At 26.9% G+C, this 25,466-nt stretch overlaps 2 protein-coding genes across 2 annotated transcripts; both read right to left on the bottom strand.

Moving 5' to 3' along the window:
* Positions 1 to 8,429: 8,429 nt before the first annotated feature.
* On the bottom strand, positions 8,430 to 12,739 carry LOC107169115 (uncharacterized). The gene is made up of 3 exons (XM_089217444.1): positions 12,722 to 12,739; positions 12,599 to 12,640; positions 8,430 to 10,090 (listed from the first exon to the last, which is right to left on the bottom strand). Exons 2-3 carry the CDS (start codon positions 12,617 to 12,619, stop codon positions 8,666 to 8,668), a joined length of 1,446 nt encoding a protein of 481 aa, XP_089073570.1. The 5' UTR covers positions 12,620 to 12,640; positions 12,722 to 12,739; the 3' UTR covers positions 8,430 to 8,665.
* A 6,642-nt stretch (positions 12,740 to 19,381) lies between these two features.
* On the bottom strand, positions 19,382 to 21,598 carry LOC107169116 (uncharacterized). The gene is made up of 2 exons (XM_015518760.2): positions 21,448 to 21,598; positions 19,382 to 20,852 (listed from the first exon to the last, which is right to left on the bottom strand). Exons 1-2 carry the CDS (start codon positions 21,466 to 21,468, stop codon positions 19,704 to 19,706), a joined length of 1,170 nt encoding a protein of 389 aa, XP_015374246.2. The 5' UTR covers positions 21,469 to 21,598; the 3' UTR covers positions 19,382 to 19,703.
* Positions 21,599 to 25,466: the final 3,868 nt, after the last annotated feature.

Genomic DNA, 25,466 nt, shown 5'->3' on the forward strand with positions numbered 1-25,466 from the left:
TTTTCTCTAGAAGTATCAGTAAATGAATTATTAGTTGTTTTCAGCTAATATATATATTCCGATATTGTGTTATCTTAAATATGGATAGTGATATATGTAACTTTGATATAAAAGGTTATTAGTTTTACAATTATTATAGCTCATTAAATATATATGATGGGATTTTTGTTTACATTTAAAGATTTTATAATAGTAAATGATGTAATAATTTAAGGTATTAATCACTGTAGCTCATTAGTTTTTTCAATTTAATTTAATAATATTTTAATAAAATTTACATACATCTATAAACCATCATCTAGTTTGAATAAAACAAATTTTATTAGGAATTTAGAAGATTTCTTAAAGGAGTAATATCTCCGAATTTCAATCATATATTACAATCTTAGGAGATATAAATTTCAAGCATAAAGATTGAGGATATAATTTGTATTACATATTTAAAATTACTTAGTAACTATAGCTTTATGTCGTGTATAAATTGTATTACATACACCATTTATAAACGATAGAAATACGGCAATAATATATTAATAAGTAATAACCATATGTATTGATCACATTTTCATCAGAAATAAACAAAAAATGTACATTTATTAAAGTGTGATTATGGGTCAGTATAGTCACCAACTAGGTATGTTCTTCACAAAATAATAAATTAAACAATACAAATCGGACAGGAGTATTAAATTTAAATGACGTAAATAAATTAGTTGTTTTTCTTCCAAATGTTATTAAAAATCGCATAAAAATAATACAAGTAGCTAAAATAAAACAATTATCTAATACAAAGAAATTATTAAAAGATTGGATAACACTTGGAATTATTAATTCTATAAGAAATAGAAATAGATTGTATGTATGATTAAAAAATCAACCATTTGGTAATAATAAAAGAGTAGGTAGGTAATAATACCTTAATAGTAGATTTTAAAAAAGAAATATAAAAATATAGGAATCTTCTAAATGTAACCATAAAAACAGCAAAAAAATACAATTTTTTAAAATCAAATCTCTAATGCAAAAGTTAATATGCGTACTACAAAAATATTGGAATTCAACGAATCATTTGATCAGGGGTCTCCAACCTTTTTTGCGATTGGCCAAATTGTATATCCTTTAGCATTATGGGCCAACATTTTATCAGGTAGGGATAGAGATGTGGTAATTCAATTAAAGATGTATGAGAACTGTTTTCAATAACTAATTTATTTAAAACTAACTTTCAAAATATCAATTAGCTTAGTGGGCTGGTTTGAAAAACTTAGAGAGCCGTAATTTGGAGACCCCTGTATTACATAATAAACTAACCTACATAATAAACGTAACAAAGAAAACAACATCCTACCTAAATCAGCAAAACAACATTTTAACAGATAACATTAATATTGCGAATGAATTTAACTCTTTTTTTTTGTCTATATAGGTACCAACACATCAAATAAACTAAAAACATGATAATATATATTATTATATACTACCTGATGAAAAATATTAAAATCAACTTTTACGTTTAATAGGTGGGAGAGTTAACAAACACAATTTTAAAAGGTATCATTTATAATAGGTAGGTATTTTTTTTATAATATTCTTACACCATTAAATTATATTTTTTATCTCGTTCTTACTACAGGCGGTTTTTTTCACATAGGTATATTCAAAAATGCTATTACCATTCTATTACAAGTAATGAAAAAAACATGCCACAACACTTACAATTACACTTAATAATGTTTTGGAAAAATGCATTAAAGATAGACTGTTTATATTCTTAGAAACACGATGCTCAATATTTTTAAAGAACCAACTTGGCTTCAAGAGAAATAAAACCTCCGATAAAGCTAACAGTAGTCAGTAATTATAATTATAATAATAATAGTAATTATAATCATATACATTATTACACGGACACAGGGCTCAGATTACAATGTATTTGCATCTTTTTTTACGAAGTGTCCTATTCAATTCTTTTCAAACTACAAATATGTTTCAAGTACTCCATGTTGTTACCACGGCATTTTTTTGAGTAATTTTTAACATTTTTAGTGGATTCAATATTTTTTGGTGCGTTTTAGAGGTTTTTTAAAACTGTGTTCAGTTATTTCAACTTATTATAACTGAAAATATTAACTTTGTTGAGATATAAAATAGTACTATACGTAATATAAATCATTTTAATTTTGAATTATATAACATCAGGTAATCTGGTTATCTCCTATATCACCTCAGCTGTTGTAGAGAGGTCATTTTCAGTGTATAAAAACTTATTAGCTCACAACCGTCGATCATTTAAATTTCAAAATATTAAAAAAACTTTCATTGTACAATGTAATACAATTGTAATTTGTCAAAATAAATTCTCACTGTACAGTGTAATACAAATGTAATATGTTAAATTTAAATCTTTATTCATTATTTTTATATTTATAAACGTACCTACACAATTTTACATGTTAAATTGCATTTTTTTAGTATTTTCAAAACATTTAAATCCAAGCCTTATATACGACTCATATAAATATTTAGATACTATATTATAACAAATTACATGAGAGAAATGCAGTAGGTAATAGGATTTTTTTCTAGATGTAAAAAAAGTTATGATTCTTTCAACTATTCAATTTTATTAATTGCCAAACTAGAAAAATACAGTATCAGGACCATTGCAACAATCTGATATGTAATATCTTAGAAAATCTTAATTAACAATGAAGAGTTAAGGTCACCACACACTGCAGCGGCGGTAAAATTGTGTACGGCTTAATATTTTGCCTGAATCGTTACTGCCAGTCACTGCTACTGCTGCAGTCTGCGGGACCCTTAAATGATACTTTAAGTGATTATATTTTATTTTGATTCATGGAATTGATGACTTATTAAACACAAACTGTGATGTATTAATTTTTTGTTTTGCCGATAATACATAAATTATTGTTTACGATGTGAATAAAAATCGTATGTATATATTACAAATTTACTCTTGGATTAAGTTTAATCAAAACATGGTTTTATAATAATCTTAAAATTTAATTTAAGCAAAATTTGCTTCATGGAATTGAGCACAATATATATTATCATCGGAAATAACTAAGGGATTGCCAATGGACAGTTTTTAAGGAGTTAAAAAGTAGACAATATTCAAATTACATGCATGTGGCCTTGTAAATGCGTGCGTAGTAAATGATCGTTACTCGTTAGATAGGTAGGTAGGTAGTGTGTGTGACTGACTACTGTTGTAGTGAATAAGAAATAGCAGAGCGCTCCCGTATGTGAACGTACAAATCAACGCCTGGCGCACGGCATTGCGCGTCAATGGCAATGTGTGCTCATTTAAATGTACCTACCTATTTTTTGTCGATCTTTCTGACGGATTCGATTACGTGATAACAATTCTGAAAACTGATATGAATTCGTTAATAAGTCTTCCTGAGATCGACCAGGCCAAATTTTAAGACATTTAAATTAAATTTAGAATAATCAGCATATAAAACTTCATAATATTTAAATATTTAAACAAAATGCATAGGAGTTGAGTAACAAAATTTTAAAAGTTGGCCTGATCGATCCTAAGTAGATATAATACTAATTCAAATAACTTTTCAAAAGTATAATAGCATTACTAAGTCCATCGATGTGACGGTATGATTGACAAAATATTGGTACGTTCTAGTTTAAATAGATAACTGTCAACTGACCGTTTGCAATCCCCTTATATAAGGTGCTTAAAAATATTTGTGATAAATAAAATATAATTAACGCTAACAGTAATGAATATAAGAGTAATTACTTTTCTATTTTTTTCAGTTCAAAAAGTAAATTAATCAGGTATTACACCATTGATGCTGATCTTAAATAGTACCTAACATTGTATTAAATATATTAATAATATAACTCAAACGGTTAGATTATTATTCGTTTATACATTTAAAACCCTTAGTAACATGTTTTTACCTTCAACTATATAGAATGATTTTCATAACTATGGCTCAGTCTTATGATATTACGTGCTTGTCACCTTATTGCATCTTAATTTACTTAAAACAACTATAGATATAAACTTTCATTAAAATTTTAAAAATTGTATATTAAAAACACTATAAAACGAGTAGGTATACTATTTTGTTACATAGATATATAGACAACAACATATAACATTTCTATTTAATTTTAAGCATGGTTATTGTAAAAGAATTAAGTAAAATTGTATGCACCTATTTAATTTCTAAATACGTAAAACAGAATTTGGGAAAAAGAAGCCCTACTAATGCTAGCTTTAAAACTAGCTTTAAGTTCGCAATGGATTATGGAGTTGCATAATGATATTACTTATTAATTTGGTTACAACCTTTAGACTACATAAAAAAATATTATTATTATATAAAAATTAAATTATTATTTTATGAAATAAATAATATGTATTATATATATATTTTTTTTGTATCTATTCCAATTGATTATGATTGTTATATATATGCGGTAATTCTAAAATATTGAACATTTGAATAACTAAATGAAAAGTCTCATAATCACCAAATCAAATAATATCATTTAAATTTTTAATAAATTATGTAAAAGTGAATAGTATACTCTTGTCTAGTTATCTCCACAACAAGCCTAGCTTTCAGGCAGGGACGTCATTTCGGGTTTTTTTTCGGGTGTGCGAAGTTTCAAGCAGGCCATTTTGAAATTTCACCAGGCCATATAAAAATAGATATACATACGAATATGTATATTATCCTGCATTCAATTATTTCCATATATTATAAACTGGTTATTACAATTTGATTTTAATCCTATAAATAATTGTGCATTCGTGGTTCGTGCATTATTTTAGGCTTCAGCAAGGCGCAGGCCAATTGTAACTTCTAAAAGTAAGCGGTACTACCGCACACCCTGCCACCCCCCAAATGACGCCCCTGCTTTCAGGAACAATCATTTATCATTTTACATTAATATTACAGTTAGGTTAATATATAGTTTAAATATTTTGTTTTGTCGAGTTATAAATAATATGTACTGTATAGCGTATTATAACTAAGATTTATAAGCAAAAACAGTTTTTGAGAAAATCGATTTGTTTGTTACAGTAATTTTAAAGCCATATTGATGAACCATACAGTTTTAAAAATATTGCGACTCTTTTAGAACTATGTATATACCATATGCATATGAAAATTTTAATATTTTTTTGTTTCAATTATCACCGATTCAAAATTTACCCGAAAATAACTTGAAAATGTTATATAACTGTTGTCAGAGGAAAAAAAATATGCGTAAATCCACAAAATTCTGATGAGTTGTCTGAAATTAACATTTTGATAAAATTCATTAAAATTACTAAAATTGTCAGATTATTTAAAGTTAGAAATTCATAAAATGGTTGTATCTGTTATTACGCTTTTAAAATGTTATGCAAGATTCTCCTCAAGTGTTCCTATTTGACATTTATTTAAAATACAACAATCAGTTTTAACTGGAAAGTGAATAGTCAAATTAAAATATTACGAACGTTTAAAGTCAGACATTGGATATTCACCTAACATTCTCATACAACAATTTTAGATTCTAATTGGAGCGATGAAACCATATTTTTTGTATCTGTGTACACGATAACTTGTCGAAATAATGCTTCGATTTTTAACTTCAGTAGGTTTTGTGATTGGAAAGTAAATCTAGTTGATGCATTGGAGAGGTCAAATTTTGAAATTCTCAGAAGTTTTCAAGAGCACAGGAAAAAACAAACAAAAAAAGCGGGTAAGTGGGTATCGCTGTGCTGTACATTAGGGGTGGGGGGACCTCTGACAGGGTAGGTTAAATTTGAATGCAATGATAAGTATCATTATTTTTTTCAATTCAAATCTTAGATTTAAAAAAAAATTATTTATGAATTTCAAGCTTAAAATAATTTGCGAATTTTCGTGATTTTTACGTATGTTGTCAAAATTAAAATTAAAATGCTTGTAAAAAAAAATTGTGACTATGTATTTCTTTTATTTTGCAACTGCTACTGTAAAAATAAATTATGAGCATTGTATTAAATTCTCAAATCTTAGAATTAAAAAGAAAAACTTTTATGAATTTCTATCTAAGATAATTTGAACCTTGCCATAATTTTTACATATTTAGTCAAAATTTGAACTTTAAATGCTTGTAAAAAAAAAATGTGACTATTCATTTCTTTTATTTTTCAACTGCTATTGTAAAAATATGTTAGGAGCCTTGGATTAAATTTTCAAATCTTAGATATAAAAGGAAAATACTTTAAGAATTTCAAGTTTAAAATAATTTGCGAATTTTCGCGTTTTTCGACAGATTTTGTAAAAATTTGAAATATAAACGCTTATAAAAAAAATTGTGACTAACGATTTTTAATTTTTTTTAGCTACAATAAGAACAACTCATAAGGAACCTTGTATTAAATTTTCAAGTTATTTTGGTCGTACAACATTTTTTTACCGGCACTTGAAAAAAAAAATTGAAAATTTCAGTGGCCTATAAATAACTCAAAAAAAGTCAAAAATTTGTGAAAATTAAACTGTATATAGATAACACTAACATAAACATTTGGTGAAAATTTCAAGTATTTACAGTGATTAGTTTTTGAATTACAACCATATAAAAAATCGATTTGGTCGTAAACTATATTGCGTAAAAATTCCCGTTTTTCTGTCATTTTTTTTTTGCTTTTCTCGATTTTTTTGAAAACTGTTGGAAAATGTTTACTTTTGACCTGTATAACGCACCAAGGATCTTCAATTTTACATCGGAAACCACCCCCAAAGTTTAAAATCGAAGCATTATTTCGACTAGTTATGCTGTACACAGACACACACAAAAAAAAAACACACATCATTGTAAAATCAATACATTCATCACTTCGTTCAGAATCTAAAAAATAAATAAATAAAGGAAAACAAGAAATTTTACGCAAAATCAATTTTTGAGAAAATCGAATTTAGATATTGGTGTAACTCTAAAATAAATTACCGTCGACACATTTTCACTGAATGTTTGTACTGGAATTTTCTATTCTTGATAACATTTTCAAAATATTACAAATCTTTTTTAGTTATTTATGGATATTTGAAATTGTTGATCTTTTAATTTTTTTTTTAAATAACAGTTAAATTTTATTCTTTTGGTATAAAGGCTTCAACATTTAATAAAAGGCTCCTATTATACTGTTACAACGATAGTTATAACAAATTATTAAAAATATATGATTAAAATTTTTTTAATAAGCATTTAAAATTCAAATTTTGACTAAATACATAAAAACTACGAGAATTTGCAATTCATTTTGAATTAGAAATTCATAAAAATTTATCTTTTTAAATTTAAGGTTTAGAAATTCAGTACAATAATTTTTATGAGTTTGTCTACTTTTATCATATAAAAAATTTCTACCGGAAAGTCATATTAAATTTTTATGAGAATTTGAATTACATCATTGGATATTCACTCAATTTCTCTTGTGCCGATATTCTTATTTTGTTGTAATTGAAGAACGAATAATTGTAGAAACTTGAAATTTATATTATCTGTTTATTTTATCAATTCTTATATTTAAAAAAAAATTCAAAATATTTAAACGATTTGTAAGTTATTTACAGACATTTGAAATTTTCCGTTTTTTTACTTTTGTATTCTATAAATGTCAATAAAATTGTATTCATTGGGTAAAAAAACTTGAAAATTTAATACGAGGTTCCTCATAAGCTTATGATTGTTAAAAATTTATAAACCATTTAACTTTTATAGCTAAAGAGTAATAATTTAAAACAAGGTTACCCTACGTATGTAGTTATTCTGCAGAAAAAAAAATTAAAACTATACAAACACAGTTTTGTTTATAGTTATTTTAAGTTCAAATTTAGATGAAATTAAATATTAAAACCAGGAATACTGATTTTAGTTTTTTTTTTGTAATTTAAGAATAATATTCGTGGCATTGAGGGTAGGTACTTAAGGCTTTTAGATTACACATTTACACCATTATATTTCATACACACAGTGAAATTTTTAATTGTAATTTTTTTGGCAAAAATGATATTAACCTACTTTAGTGCTGATGTTTAATAGTAAAATAAATTACTTTATTAACAATTATATCATCAAAATGACAAAATATATACTTAGTTATAGCTGATAGACTGTTTTCGCTCATAATAGTTTTCCGTAAATAATGATTTTATATCATATTGAATCCACATTTAAAGCATCCATTACAGTGACACTCTAAACACCTAATTTACTGCAGAACGTTATACACTTATTCAAATTGTATGTTGCTGTTATTAATTTATTATTTCATAACGCAATATATTGCTATAAAAGTTAAACTGTACACAAAAAGTGTAAGTTAATTAGGTACTTTACATGGACACTCGATGAATAATATTTTTTTTTGATAAATTATACAATAAATATTTTGTTTTTTAAATTTTTTTATTATGAGTTTATTTTATAAATATATGTTTGTAATAAAATTTAACTCGTAGAAATTTATACGAGCTTACAAACTTAATCGTTAACAATTACAGTAGAATTATCTTAAAATATATAAATACAATTATTAAATATGGTTCATTGAATACATAGAGAATTGATAAATTAAATAAATATGTTGTAAAATTGAAATATGATTACAAAAAAAAATGTGTTTTTATATTTTTATATCGAAATCCTCATTTCCAGATCCACCAAAACCAAATCCAACACCACCTCCTAATGACCCACCACCTCCTAATGACCCACCACCCTGACCACCAGCACTACTTCCTAATTGAGATACCTGGTTTTGGGCTTGTAAGTTTCCTGAACCACCATTGAATGCAGCTCCTGAACCAAATTCTTCAACTTCTCCATAACCTTCCCCTGTTCCTGACCCAAAACCTTCTCCAAATCCTGTTCCTTGACCATTTCCAAATCCATTACTTTGTCCACCTCCAAATTCACCTTCAAATCCTCCTCCGCCATTACTTGCTCCATTAATAGCTCCATTACCACTACCAAAGCCATTTCCAGACGTCGTTCCACCACCAACTCCAAATCCATTTGCGATATTACCCCCTGATACTCCACCATTACCAAAATTTCCAGTCGCTCCTTGACCATTCCCTCCTCCAAAACCTTGTGCTCCATTAACAGAAGAACCTTCAAATCCAATACCTCCCCCAAACCCACCACCTGAACTAGTAGTTCCTATTCCACTTCCTCCACCAAATCCATTTCCGTTACCAGATCCTAATTCATATTCGTTACCAGACCCAAATCCATTTCCGTTACCAGACCCAAATCCATTTCCGTTACTAGACCCAAATCCATTTCCGTTACCAGAGCCAAATCCATTTACGTTACCAGAGCCAAATCCATTTCCATTAACAGACCCAAATTCATTTCCGGCTACAGCTCCAGTGGTACCAGTATTACCTGAACTGAAGCCATTTCCAAATGCTGCTTCATTACCACTACCAAAGCCATTTCCATATGTCGTTTCACCACCAACTCCTAATCCATTTGCGATATTACCCCCTGATGCTCCACCATTAACAAAATTTCCAGCCACCCCTTGACTATTCTCTCCTCCAAAACCACTTCCAAAACCTTGTCCCCCACTACCAGAAGAAGTGCCTTCAAATCCACTACCTTCCCCAAAACCACCACCAGAACCAGTAATTCCTATTCCACTTCCCTCACCAAATCCCTCTCCAAATCCATTTCCGTTACTAGATCCACTTCCGAATCCACTACCGCTTGCAGCTGCTCCATTCCAAAATCCTCCATTATTGTTTGCTTCTAAGGTACCTGCACCGTTATTAGATGCACTATTGAAACCTTGTCCTTGGACAAATCCATGAGATGAACCACTACCGATGCTTGTAGCTCCAGCTTGTCCATGACCAAAGCCATTGGCAGAACCAGAAATATGACCGCCGCCTCCCATACTAAATTGTTTAATTAAGACAGTACTTTTTACTTTTACACCATTATTTGATTCAACAGAACGAGATGATTTGAATTCCGGTTGTTCGTATACTTGAGCTCCGATAATTGGATGACTGATTAAAATCGTCAAGAAGGCCAAGCACTTTAACATAAACAAATTAATTAATAATTAATATTAAATAGAAAAAAAATTAAATATATTGATAATTCATCATGCATAACGATATAAGTAATATCTCATGGAGCTAACTAATTATTAGAGTTTCAGGTTACACTAAATTTCAATATCTTTACTTTGAAAATGTATACGTATTTATGTGTCTTCATAATATCTCAATTCAGTAAATTAATGATGTTTAATATGATCTAATAAAAATGTGAACCTATTGTGGTTATTTGAATATGAACAAATACGAAAAAAGTAGTGATTAGCTACATCTTAAAAAAATGCCATTATATAAGTAAATAGAATACATTATATTTGATATTAATTATTTAAATTTTCTTCAAATAAATATCACTAGAAAATTCTTTTAAGTTTTAAATTTGACAAATTTAAAATGAATTTATAGTTTGTTTAAGTATAATATATCTACGACCAACTGATATAAGATTTTAAAATCTATTAGTTATGTTTATATAATGTAATCCTAGTTAAACGGTAATAATTGTAACTTTAGAAGTTATAGTATAACAAATTATAAATAATTTTTAAATGCACTGTAATATTGTAAATATACAGAAATATTTTAGGCCGGCATGTGTTTTAAAATTAATATGTGTATCAAGAGAAAAGCAAGAATATTAACTAATTAAAATTATCTTAGTTTTCTGAACAATCGTAGGTATCATATACATATGTATTTGATATTATTTATTTATTTATCTAACTTTATAAAAAATAGTCAGGACTGAATTTAGAATTTCAGGTGCACTAAGCATATGCCAATGTTGGAACTCTAAGAATATAACTATATAAATTTGGATAAATCGATCTGCTCTATTGAGAAGGTCATCTGGTCACTGAAATTAATAGTATGTTAATGTTAAATTTTAATTTAACAATAAATCTTTTCAAATGAAAAATGATTCTGAGCAGGAATGATCAGTCAAACTGGTCAAAATATATTATATTATGATTTTCATTGATATAAGTGATTAATTTTACTATGAACAATATTAATATTTTCAGGTAAATTATTTTTTCGTCAATAACATCATATTTGTTAATTAGTATAGTAGTATCATATACTGCCTATAAAGCAGGTTTATACTTTAAAATATTAATATAGTAATATATTATTTTTATTGACTTTTGAGACAATGCCGACTACCGTAGAACGACGTTAATAAGTTCGTGTTAAAAATAGGTAATAACTTAAAATTAATCCAAATATTTTGAAAATGTTATTGTAAATAATAAAATTTAATAAAATATGTAAATGTTTCAGGTCCTTACGAATAGTGTTTTTGAATTACAACACAACAACTAAAAATCATTATTCTTATTAAAATTTGAAAAAAATGCGTTTAAACAGATATTATTTAGATTTTTAAATTTCTGAAAGTACCTACTATATACTTATATGGAAACTTGTATTACATTTCTAGCCTGAGCTACACAAATTTAAAATGTATTAATGTCATCTTCTCAAAATGTATTATTCAAAAGCTTTAAAAAAAAATCGCTTAACAACTTATGAGTGAACTTTATAAGGTTTTCGACCAAGCCTAAAAATGTTTATAAACACTAGAAAAAAGAAGCTAAATAAATTTGAACTTTTCAAGTTGGTATAAATAATTTTAAGATATTTTATTGTGTAAAGAAATTAAATTTGAATGATTGCTAAATAAAAATGTTTATTCAAAAGATAAAACAATATTATTCGTTTGAATATACAATTTCATCAAAATTTTAATTATAAATATCTATTATAATTATATTATTATATTTCACATTGTTTACGTCCCTGACCTGTATTTTATTAAAAAATAAAATAAAATTTTGAATTTTGATTATACATAAATAACGCATACCTATGGCTGTATTTTGTAGTTTAAGAAATGTTTTTAAATGCTTAATTTTAATACCTATAAGCCATAATATTATGTTTGAAAATTTAATTTAATTTAAAACCTAAAATAGGTAATAGTCTGGTATTCGCTGGAATTAAAAAAAAAAGGATATAACGTTTATTAGACATATATTTATTTTGCACAGGTGTTGGAAAGTCATACTTTTACGTGGTTGGATATTAAATAATATTTATACTTTTAGGCTGTATTATAATTTTGATACTGAGCAAAATTTTCAAAATGTTTAATTAAGTTCATTTTCATTTTTTTTTCAGGTATCCTATGGTTGTTTATTTCCTTAGAATATTCATTGAAACATTGAAAGTTTATTGAATAATATTTTGCCATGGTATTACATAGAAAAAAATATTATCAGAATAGGTACATACTGCGTATCAATTTTGGATAATTTAAACCTTTTAATGTATTATATAATTTATAAAGCATTTGTTACAAATTGTATTTTTCAAATGATTAATACTCCGTTAATTATACATATACTATATATTTACCTACGTATTTGAATATTTTGTTTCAAAACTTAGCATAATGTATAAAAATAATAAACACTTACCATTAGAGTGTAAGAAGCCATGATTAATTGTTGAATGTATCTCTGCAGAAAAGATTATGGGTTTATATAGCGTGAGATTGTTATTTATTAGAAAGAACGGAGGACACGCGACCCCCTACTCACTTATGCAATAACACCCCGAATGTATTATCAATACAATAGCATCTGTCTTATTATACAAGCCAACATAATTCATTGAAATTTTATTTAGTGATTTAATAACAACCTATCCTAACCTATAGTTCGTTTTATTTCCTTATTTAGGAAGACATTCTATTAGAAAAATTAATCAAAAACGATTGTACAATTTCACCACACATTACGTGAATAGTTAAAATGTATGACCTTAATAGAACAGTGTAGAACACAAGTGTTTGTCAATAATTAGAAACAATAATTTGTACGACGTATTTTTGTAAATACTAAACGTAATAATATCTACAATTTAAATTTAAAATTAATTGGTTTGATTTTATTTATATAATACCAATTACTTGTATATTAATGTTATTTCTTCAACATTATTTTTTTGTAACCAAATTATTTATTTATTTATCTCAACATACAATATATCAACTAAATAAATATGTTTAAATGCGGAAATACAATAAAAAAATATAATATAACATTTACCACAGAGACCCGGACGCCGTTAATTCATTTCAGTCAAAAGGTAGCCAATAGGTTTAAGTTATACTTACCTAATAATCATTTTGGAAGAAATATTAATTTATAATTATGACTGCAAGAAAACTAATTATTTTAAAATATTTAATTTAAGCATTAAATTTGTATTCGAATAAAAATAAATATTAATTAATATTTTATAATTGTTAAAGGCTTAAATGCTATTAAATACATTTTTAATTTTATATTTATTTTGATATTATATTTTATTTATCATTTATATCAAATTGTTACCTATATTATGTTTACCTATTTTAAAATCAGAGCAGAGCGATAAATGTATAAATTTTACAATAATGTGTTCTATTATATGCTTGTATCTGTCACTTTCTGTCTGTTTTTTAGCAGTAAAAATATTTCAATTTTTTACTTTGAAAATAGTTTTTGGTAACAAATTTGATTCAGATGGAACTTATTATAGGTACATACAAAAATAAATAGTCGATAGTCATAAACCTTTTATACATTATTTGAGAATAATAGACCAATTAGTAATTTACTAATAAATTAAATAATAAATACTTCTGTAATTACCTACTACTATACTATGCCTATCTAAAATTTTCTGTACATTTTATGAAAAATATATGTATAAGTATAATTAATATAAAAAACCAGGAAAGTAGCTCTGCTGTTTATTTCTTTAAGAGCGTACCTATAAGTAGTGGGTATTCTGTTATATAAGTCATTGGTAATGGATAAGTTAAATTCCAATTCAATAATAAATTAGTACACGAAAAGCAATAGGTATTATAAGTGGAGACGACGAGTCAATCTCTATTTTTATGGATGTTTTCTTTTTACTAAATGTAATTATTTTTCTTTTAGTTATAGTATAGGTACTTACTACTTCTATTAGTATATTGTAAATTTAACTTATATTTTTTTGTTTAATTTTTATAAAATTATTTTTTTAACTCAAAAGTAATTTAACTTGACGTGGACGACGTGTTATTATCAATTTTTTTTTTATAATAATAAAATATAATATATTTATTATAATAATTTTTTTTATAGTTATTATTATTATTATCCCCTATTGCCCCTACAAACCACGCCAACACTATGACACTATGCGTCATGATTACGATACGGTCGTGGCTATTTCAGTAATAGCTAATAATTCCATTTAATTCATAAGAGTATTCAACTTTTGATCAATGTTTTCTTAAGACGTTATCACGTAAAATTATCTTCCGTAAACCGACGAATATTATTAAAATATTCTGTATTTGAATAAAATATAAATTTACAAAAATATTATAATGTATATAAATATAATATATATAAGTAAACTACAAAGAATTTCTTATTACCATATTGTAACGCTGTTTGAAAAAAAACGTTTATGCGTGTGTTTTCTTTTCCCAAATCAAATTGCGAATTTAATTTAAGTTAATTTAATTTAATTTATAATAAAACAGTATCAGTGTGACTGTAAAAAAGCCAAAATTATTTGGTGCCAATAACTACCACCCTGCCAATTACTCTATACTATATTCTCTAAAGTGCCATTGATTTTGAAAAAAATTCAATTTTTAGATTTTTCCCTTTAGTTAACTGTAAAACCTATCTTTGTGCCAAATTTCACGTTTCTACCTATACGGGAATTGTTTTATAATTTTGATGATCAGTGATTCAGTAACGAAATTGCAAATTTTGAAATCCTCCCATTTTTAAATGGCACAATATTAAGGGCTCATTTTCTTAGAGCGCCTTAAGCTATTCCAGATTAATCTGCGTTTTAAATTTCAAAAGTTTATCTTATAGAAAAAACGGAGATACATATATGGGCATTGGCGCAACTAGGGGAGGGGGGTGCAAAAAGGTCTTGAGCACCCCCAAGTTCTAATTTAGCACTCCTTGATATTTTAGATCAAACAGTTAGAATTTCTAACTATTGTAATTATAATGAAATAACATCAATTTTATGTTTTTAATAGTATAGCACCCCACGTTTTAGAGGTCAAGTTGCGCCTATGTATATGGGTTAGAAAAATCGGGCGAATTGGTTCGTGTAAAGATACACTGGCATTACTGGAACTTGGCCGGCGCACTGCCGTGCGCTCAGATCACTTTTACATTTTAATCAATTTAATTTAATATTATTTAAAATTTATTAAAAATAAAAACAATTTAACCGCATTTTTTAAGGGAATATTTTTAGGGTTTATAAGGATTTACATTACCAACCTTAGTAATAACCTAGGTTCACGGTTTGACAATAGACGTGTTCTAGCTTATATTATTAGAGGGTGTAGTGGCTTTTAAATACCGTATGGACAAAGGACCGTGATGGCCATACTATACACAGCGGGTGTTGGAGGTCGTTAGTTTCTGTGTGATATATAAATATTGTCATTATTTCTAGGGAATGTAGTTTGTACTTATTTAATGGTTATAGACACTAAACGACTACCTAGTGAATATCCCATGGGCTGTGTGATGTATGTCCGGTTATAGAATAGGTAATAACATTCAAATAAAAATAGCTACATATTATTTTTTTTTTTCGAAAAATAAATGCAAAAATTATATTCCGTTCTTCGTACAAAAAAGTTTATAAATAACATGTTTGAAATAATTTCAATAACTTTAAATTTAAATTATACCAAGTATAGATACACCACATTGTGTAGCTTATGTAGTATAACAAAATATAAATATTAAGAATAAAAATACTATTCGTTACAGAAAAAGACATTATTTCACAAAACAAAAATAAAAATAAAAATATTTTTAAATTTATGAATCTTGAGACTTATATAGTCATATGAATTGGAACTTGAGCCTGGAGCAATATTCTTCTATAATATATAGCCCTGGTTCATGAGCACTATCATATTATATAATTATTATCTACTAAAGGTAAACCCATCAGATTTCTTAAAAAAAATTATACAATAGCATTAGTAGCTATTGAAATAAAATTCAATTCACAAAACTGATGACATATTGCTGAAGTATGAGCGTTCACTATTCAATGTTATATATGTACATATTTAAAATTGAAATTAATAATTAGGTAGAGTATTCATTTTGCAGCACAACATTTTCCCATTCTTTTCAAGATTATACATATAAAATACAATACATTTTTATAACACAAAAGATATGTATTTATATATATTTTTTAGATTTTAATTTAATTTAAATAGTTAATACATTGAGAATTACTGGAGAAAATGTGTGATAACTGATAACGTACCAATTTGTAACGAATTTCATATTCTGAAAATCTTTCTAAATCTGAAACCATTTAAAAATGTAATTTATTTCATTTATAGTGAATAGTGATCAAACTAATCAGATTTTGAAAATGTATGATTCATATATAAATTATAAAATCTTAACATTAGATGGTGGATATATATATGTCACAGTTAAAACCCGAAATCTGTCGAAACTAGTTTTAACTAGTCAAAACTAGTTCCCACATATCCCTTTAGTCACTTCTGATTTTAACTAGTTAAAACTAGAATTTACTAAGACCATCACCATCAAAACTAGTTTTAACCTATTTTTATTTAGTTAGAATAAGTTGTGTCTAAAATATATTAGTGAAAACTAGAATTATCTAGTGAAAATGCGTATTGTTTATACTGATAGCTGGTAAAACTAGTTTTAACTAGGGGAAAGTAGAAATATAAGTACATATTAGAATAATTATTAAATATAAACATTTATTATATTATTTATTTTGACAGGACAAACTATCATGGCATTTAGAGTTACATAGAATTTTATTTTTTTTACATAGACAGCGATTTGTTCCGCAGGATTTTTTACATGTGCATTTTACAAAGCCTTGCCCTGACCCCGTTGATGCTTTTGTTGCGGCTGCACGGAGGGAAATATGATTTTTCAGAACTTGATTCTCCGTGATGAATTTTTCTTCACATGCATTTTTCTTCACTTGTGTAGTATACTATACGAGTTCGAATACATGCAAATTTTTAGTTAAATCTAGTTTTTACTGACTTATTTGAAGCTGCGGTTAATTCTAGTTTTAACTAGTTAAAACCAGACGTGACTAAAGGGATTTGTGGGAACTAGTTTTGACTAGTTAAAACTAGTTTCGACGGATTTCGGGTTTTAACTGTAACATATACATTCCATTTTGTGATTTGATTTTATGGAAAATACGATAAGTATCCAGCATCATTATGGATAATTATATTACTATACATTATTACATGTATTAAACATAATATAGTTATTTCGAATATTATAGTTTAGGTAGGCACCTAAATCATATAGAGAAGGAAGATTAACGTGGGGTAGCCCACTCAAATGATTTCCTAACCCCGCAAAAAATAAATATCATCAAGTTAAGGATTATTCGACAAAATTAATCGTTTTATAGCTTGATTTGCTTTTAATGGTGGAAAATGGAACGATGATTATAAATAAATTCATTATAATTTTTAAATTGTATGCTGTTTCTGGATTTTACCTTATCTTATAACTATTTTGTATGTCACTAATTATTAAAGTAGAGTGAAGTATTGTAAAGCAAGAAAAATAATTTCATTTTTTTATGTTATATTTATTAAAGTACTTAGATGAAAACAAAACATTTATAGTTTATACGACAAATGTATGGTCAAAATCAGATGATACTTACTAGGAAATATTATGGATATTTATTAATTACTAAACAACTGATGTCGAAATAATTTAAAACGAACAATGTTGTAGGAACTTTACTGTCAGTTGATGAAGGTACATTTTTTCTTTTGATAGTGGTGGTATATAAAAAAGCAAATTATTCTAATACAAATAGCAAAACTTTATGATAAGTGACAATATATTTTTGTTATGACCTGATATGTAGGTATACGCCACGATGACGTATAATTGTTTTAATCCAACCAGTTTTCTACCACAATTTTTTTAATATTTTAAAAATTTATCACGATATTAATGTCACATTTATTTTTATTAAAAAATAATTTATAATATTATACTAATTTTGGGTAATATTATATAACTTGGAAATATAAATTATAAGCTCTATATTTGTATAATAAATTGTATTAAAATATATATAATATTTATTTACATTCATTCATGGCGTATTATACAATTTTGATTTTCTTTTGTATATTTGGCATTTTCGTTTGTATAATGTATATATTTTCATAGTAGGTACCTACCATAACTTATACCTATTACAAATTTTATATATTTATTTGATTAATTTTAATTTCCATAACATCTGAATTCTTCTACTCCAAGTGAATTTTACCAAGGTTTTGATGGGTTAGAATAGTTAATTTTTTTTTAATAATGGTGATAAAATTTTGTTTGTTTAGTCGTTTAGTGAATTGATTATAATTTAATACAATATTCTTCATATATGATTTTCACAATAATTTTAATTTTTGAAAATACCTACCTACTTTTATTTTATGTTAGTAAGCGTTTGAAATTCAAATTTTGACAAAAATGGATAGTTAAATATTATATCGATTTTTGTTGGTAAAATATATATTGATTATGAAGACTTTGAACTTTTCACCAATAAGTACGTAGGTATCTATAATTAGTATTTTTGAAATACTTAGGTTATCTTTAAATTGTTTTTATTACGATTATCGATAGGTACCTAAACCTATTTTATATTTCTATATGATACTACGGTATTAACTTGATTTCAACACGATTTCAATACAGTGATTTTAGTGTATATACTTATTATATTTTATTCGAAACATTTCTATTAACTACTAAATATACAGCAGATTTTCTAAGCGATTTTCTCCGGTTTTTTTTACATTTGAATAACCATCTTATTTATCAAAAAAAAAAAAATAAATAAATAAATAAAATAAAAAATAGCATCACATACAATTTTGATGAAAGTCGTATACAAACAATTCAGCTGTCACAAGTTTTTGAAAAATATCATAAAAACAATTAAATTTTCCTAACAGTAATCGACAGTAGTAATAAATTAATAAATTATTATAAACATTTATTCGGTTTTTGTGATGCATTCAATAGGTACGTTTCTAAAAACGATATCAATATTATAAAGTTATATATTGTTATATTTGGTACCTAAGTCATCAGAAATGATTAAAAATTAAATAAACCGATATCTGAATGTATTTATTTCATATGACATCTGTAATAGTAATACTATACACATGAGTTCAACGGAAACAAGATTTTTTAATGTTATAAGTATAAATAAAAATATACATATTTAAGTATAATAGAATATTATGATAAAGAAATTAAATAAATAAATACAATAAAATAGTAAAACAAGTTTTGATGTGTGATTTAGTCAGTGAACGTGCACAAATAAGTTATATATGAATAAATAATTTTATATATTATATGGTGGTTATATATTGTAATTATAACTATTATTGTTTAAGTTGCAATATGCGTATGGCCTGTGGCGTTAGCCATAAGTGGCTGCTGCACCACCGCCGGCACCGCCTCCGAATCCAAGACCACCGCCGAATTGACCGCCGCCACCATGTGCTAGGGCTCCAATGAGTTGAGGCTTGTGGTGTAGACCGAAGATACTATGTGCACCATGACCAACGCCGAATCCACCGCCGACGCCGTAACCACCGCCATGACCAAATCCAGCACCGTGGCCGAATCCACCACCGTGGCCAAAACCTCCGCCGTGCCCGAAACCACCACCGTGTCCGTGTCCGTGACCGACACCACCTCCGAATCCACCTCCTTGTCCGGATCCACTTCCGTAACCACTTCCTTGGCCAGATCCGCCACCGAAACCACTACCTTGGCCAGCTCCGAAACCATTTACATAGCTCCCTCCGGTTCCATGACCATATCCAACGTTGTTACTACCAGAACCACTTCCTGAACCATAACCAACTCCGTGTCCGAAACCACCGGAACCGCTGCCTTGTCCGTAACCAGATCCACCAATACCGCTTCCTTGCCCATAACCAGAACCACCAGCGCCACTTCCTTGTCCATAACCGGAACCGGTAGAACCACTCCCTTGCCCATAACCAGAACCACCTGCACCACTTCCCTGTCCATAGCCAGAACCACCAGCACCACTTCCTAGCCCAAAACCAGCACCGCCGGATCCGCTTCCTTGTCCATAACCGGAACCACCAGAACCACTTCCTAGCCCAAAACCAGCACCGCCGGATCCACTTCCTTGTCCATAACCGGAACCACCAGAACCACTTCCTAGCCCAAAACCAGCACCGCCGGATCCGCTTCCTTGTCCATAACCGACACCAGTTCCGTAGTTACTGTTGGCTGATTCGCCACCGATGCCATAACCTCCTCCGGCACCTCCACCTCCACCCGCACCACCACTACCACCCGAACCAAAACCTACGCCTATTCCTACGCCACCTGCGCCATGGCCAGAACCGGAGCCGTAACCGCTGCCACCGCCGGCACCGTGGTTGATCGGGTGTATTGCACCGAAAATCACTCTTTTCGCAGTCACTTCATCAGTATTTTCAGATTTCGTGTCCGGTTTCAGTTCTGTGGTCTTGGACAGTTCTGTACCCGTCACAGAACAGCTTATGAGGCAAGCAGCGGAAACTAACACCTATAAAAATACAAATTTAAAAACATGTAGGTACTTAGTTCATTTATTTCAATTTCATATATAAAAGTAAGTTTTGCTCTGTAACTCAATATCATACTATATCTAATTGTAGAATCGACACAAAATCTAACTTGGTATATACCTATAGTACGGATATCAGTTGGTAGGTTATTTTGTTAGTCAATTGTGGAGTTTAAAATCTACGTGCATAAGATATTAAAGACGTTTTATTTAACGGGTATATTTTAGGAACATTATAACAATGAAATACATAATTTAATAATATTAATTGAAATAAAATAATATTTATGTATTGTTTCCTATTCCGAATACTGTATGTTGTACCCATTGCAATAAAAATGTATAACTCGTTCTAAAATAGTTATGACTTTTACGAGTATAAGAATGGTTATAATAATGTCGTCTTGATTTCTAAGTTTGTGATTAATTTTTAGTTTTATAGAAAACTGTTCAGTAAATTTATAGGTAAGAAAAAATTGACTTTTATAAAAAAAAAAATGTAAGTGTTAAGAAATATTTTGTTTGTAAGTATACGATATGAAACTAGTATTTATTATTTAATAAAAGTACTTACCAATGATGTGTGGAGAGCCATGATAGACTGTAGAATGTGATTCTGTTGGCAAATTCAGTAGCTTATATACTCCGAGTACATTACCTACCTATATCTGCACAAAACGGGGATACCCTACTCATACAAAACAATATGTAATATAACTCCGAATTTGTTGTTATGATTGTATTATAAACACATAGATAATTAAAAACAAATAACTGTCAAAATGTAATTTGTCTTTGTTCGCGTCAACTTCCAACAGAGATCATAAATGTGATACTAATAATTGTTATACAAATATTAAAAAATAATATTTATTTAGAAAATGTTCACTTTTTCTCTCAATACTTATAAAACTCAACTATTTAATTGATATTTCTGTAAAATTACAGTAACCTATGCTAAAAATTAAAAAGTTATATAATTTATTAAAATTTAACTATAAAAAAAGCGGGTAAGTTATGGATGTCGCTGTGCTGTACAGTAGGTTACTGTAATGGATAGGATTAAATCTGAATGCAATGATAGGTATCATTGCATACGAAAAACGATTCTGAATGGAGATGATTTGTCAGTCTAGGATATATTATATTTAAATATTGTCATATGTTCTATTATGAAACAAATATTTTATTTTTCAATTAAGACGCATTTTGCATAAGGCATGGTTAATCAATTAGTGAAGTTATCATGTAGTTATCATAATTCATAATACCTTATATTATCATAGATATACATATACCTGGTTTGAGGATAAATCGTTATCATTTCGCGATTTCATAAAAATTTAAAACTCAAACGCTCAAATCATTTTTCCTATAATGACGCTTCAAATTTTCTATATAGCTAATTGAAGCAAAACTTATGGAAAACTTAGTGTTGAATTTTATAACCTTAAATAAAAATACAAACAATATTAAGAATTTCGAACTACAAAATAATTCGCAAATATTCATGGTTTTAACGAATTTTTGTCAATATTTGAAATTCAAATGTTTATAAAAATTTAATTTGCATTTCTGGTGGACATTTTTTTTGTGATAAAGATTGAAAAACTTGTAAGGAATCTTATATTAAATTTTTAAATCTTAGTTTAAAAAAGACAATTTTTTATTAGTTTCTAGCTTAAAATAATTTGTGAATTTTTGTGATTTTTACGTATGTTGTCAAATTTAAAATTTGAATGCATGTAAAAAAAAATTGTGGCTATACATTTATTTTATTTTTCAACTGCTATTGTAAAAATATATTATGAGCCTTGTATTAAAATCTCAAATTTTAGAATTAAAAAGAAAAACTTTTATGAATTTCGATCTAAGATAATTTGAAAATTGCGGTAATTTTTACGTATTAAGTCAATATTTGAACTTCAAATGCTTATAAAAAAAAATCGTGTGTATTTTTATAATTTTTTAATCACTATAAGAATAACTTATGAGGAACTTTGTATTAAATTTTCAAGTATTTTGATAGGGCCAAAAAATTTTTATCGACACTTCAAAAAAAATTTTCAGACAAATTTAAAATTTCAGTCGTCTATAAATATCTCAAAAAAAGTTAAAATATTTTGAAAATTAAATCATGTAAAGAAAATGCCAATCTTAATAACTGATAAAATTTTCAAGTATCTACGACTCATACTTTTTGAATAATAACAAATGTTTAAAATTGTTTGAGGATAAATCGTTATCGTTACGCTATTTCGTAAAAATTTAAAATACAAACGCACTTAAAATTTTTCCTATAACGACGCTTCGAGTTTTCTCTATCGCTATTTGAAGAAAAACTTATGGAAAATTTAGTGTTATATTTTTAAACCTTAGTTATAAATAGAAAAAATTTTATGATTTTTAAACTTCAAAATTACTTGCAAATTTTCGCGTTTTTGACAGATTTTGTAAAAATTTGAACTATAAACGCTTATAAAAAAAAATTGTGACTAGTGATTTTTAATTTTTTTTAGCTACAATAAGAACAACTCATAAGGAACCTTGTATTCAATTTTCAAGTTTTTTTGGTCCTCCAACATTTTTTTACCGACACTTCAAAAAAAAAATTCTCAAAAAATCGAAAATTTCAGTGGTCTATAAATAACTAAAAAAAAGTCAAAACTTTTCAAGTATTTCAAGTGATTAGTTTTGGAATTACAACCATATAAAAAAATCGATTTGTTCGAAAACTGGTTTTGCGTAAAAATTTCCGTTTTTCTGTCATTATTTTTTTGTTTTTCTCGATTTTTTTGAAAACTGTTGGAAAATGTTTAGTTTTGACCTGTATAATGCACCAAGGATCTTCAATTTTACATCGGAAACCACCCCCAAAGTTTAAAATCGAAGCATTATTTCGACTAGTTATGCTGTACACAGACACACACACAAAAAAAAAACACACATCATTGTAAAATCAATATATTCATCACTTCGTTCAGAATCTAAAATTAGATAAGCTTAAGAAATTTATTTATTTTTGAAATGCACCTTCTGAAAACTAAAATATCTTAGGTTTATAATACGTAAATAATAATAGGTGATCGATAAATTTACTTCAATTTAATAATCTAATTATCAAAATTCATGAATGTAATAGGTTATTAACCATCTTAAATTCTTAAATGTTTAACTGTGTTTACTAAAAAATAATAACTACCTATCTGTATGAAAATATTTTAAAATTAAATACCTAACAATTATTGAAAATTCTTCTTTAATTATAACTATAAATTGTATCAGCCATTTAAAATCTATAACGTTTGAGTATATTACTTACTGTGATTTAACAACTAAGTTTAAGATCCATGGTAGAATATTTTTTTGTTTTATTTAAGAATAGTACATTTTTAATTACTAAAAGTGCTTAATAAGTTAATTGTAAATTTTACTCAATTATATAATATATTATTTTATATAGTGTTTAATTAATAGGCCGGTAATAAAAGTTAAAATATTTTAATTCCCAAGTTTTATTTTACCGAACTCTGCTCATTGTAGTTTTTAAAATTATGCCAATTTTATCGTGTAAATTATTAAAATTATAATGCGCTATGGCTATATTATCTTGCAACCTGAGTCGAGGGTAGGTATAGTGAAGCTATTTCATTGTTTAATATATTATAAATCATTAACCCTTTGACTATTCGTGTATTTTTATTTAATTACAAAAAATGCAACTCTAAACTCTATCATAAAGCTAATGTTTAATTATCTGTATAGTTTTTGATTACTAAAAGTTGCACATAAAGTATACATTTTACCATTTTATACCAATATTAGTATTATGCATGTTACATGTTTTATAAATACGTAGGTAGGTAACAATTATTTTAAGAAAGAAACTTCTTTATATTTAATTAATTAATATTTCTAGCGTAGAATAAGTATTAAAATTAATTAATTTCAGTTGAAATATATTATTTATAATAACGATACGAATACTATATATAAGTATTTATATTGTTTGTGCTGAAACAAATTTAAATTAAACTGAATTATTCAATTTTTTTAATCAATTTCATACATCAATAAATATGTTCTACATATTTTGTATTTCTACTATAACCTACGTCTCACGTATACCTACGTTATTAAATGTTTGAAAGAATTAATTTAGTTAAATATCAGGCAGGTGTATGATTTTAACCAAAATAATCATGATAAACATCCATTATAATATATTTACTAAAATATACGGTGTTGAGAAAAATATTAAAATTAGATATTTCTCTTTTGACAAAATAAATGTAGCTCTTTTATGACAAATTTGGCATATTAATAAACAATCTTTATTTATTTGATAAATTAAGCAGGAATAGAAAATATGTTTGTAATATTAAAAATCTAAAAATTAAATTAAGTTATTATTAGCAGATAAAATAAAGTAAAATAATTCAAAATAATAGAGAGTTATGCTTTAGTAATAAAATTAAATTTTAATAAATTAAACCTTAATGACTAAACAATAATTATTGACATTCAAAAAAGAATAAAAGAATACATTGGAATTGAAGATTCAATAGAATAACGAAGATTGCATTACACATA

The sequence above is a fragment of the Diuraphis noxia genome, unplaced genomic scaffold (assembly GCF_037042655.1).
Source record: "Diuraphis noxia isolate RWA-SAM2 unplaced genomic scaffold, SU_Dnox_SAM2 contig0001, whole genome shotgun sequence".
Classification (NCBI taxonomy): Eukaryota; Metazoa; Arthropoda; class Insecta; order Hemiptera; family Aphididae; genus Diuraphis; species Diuraphis noxia.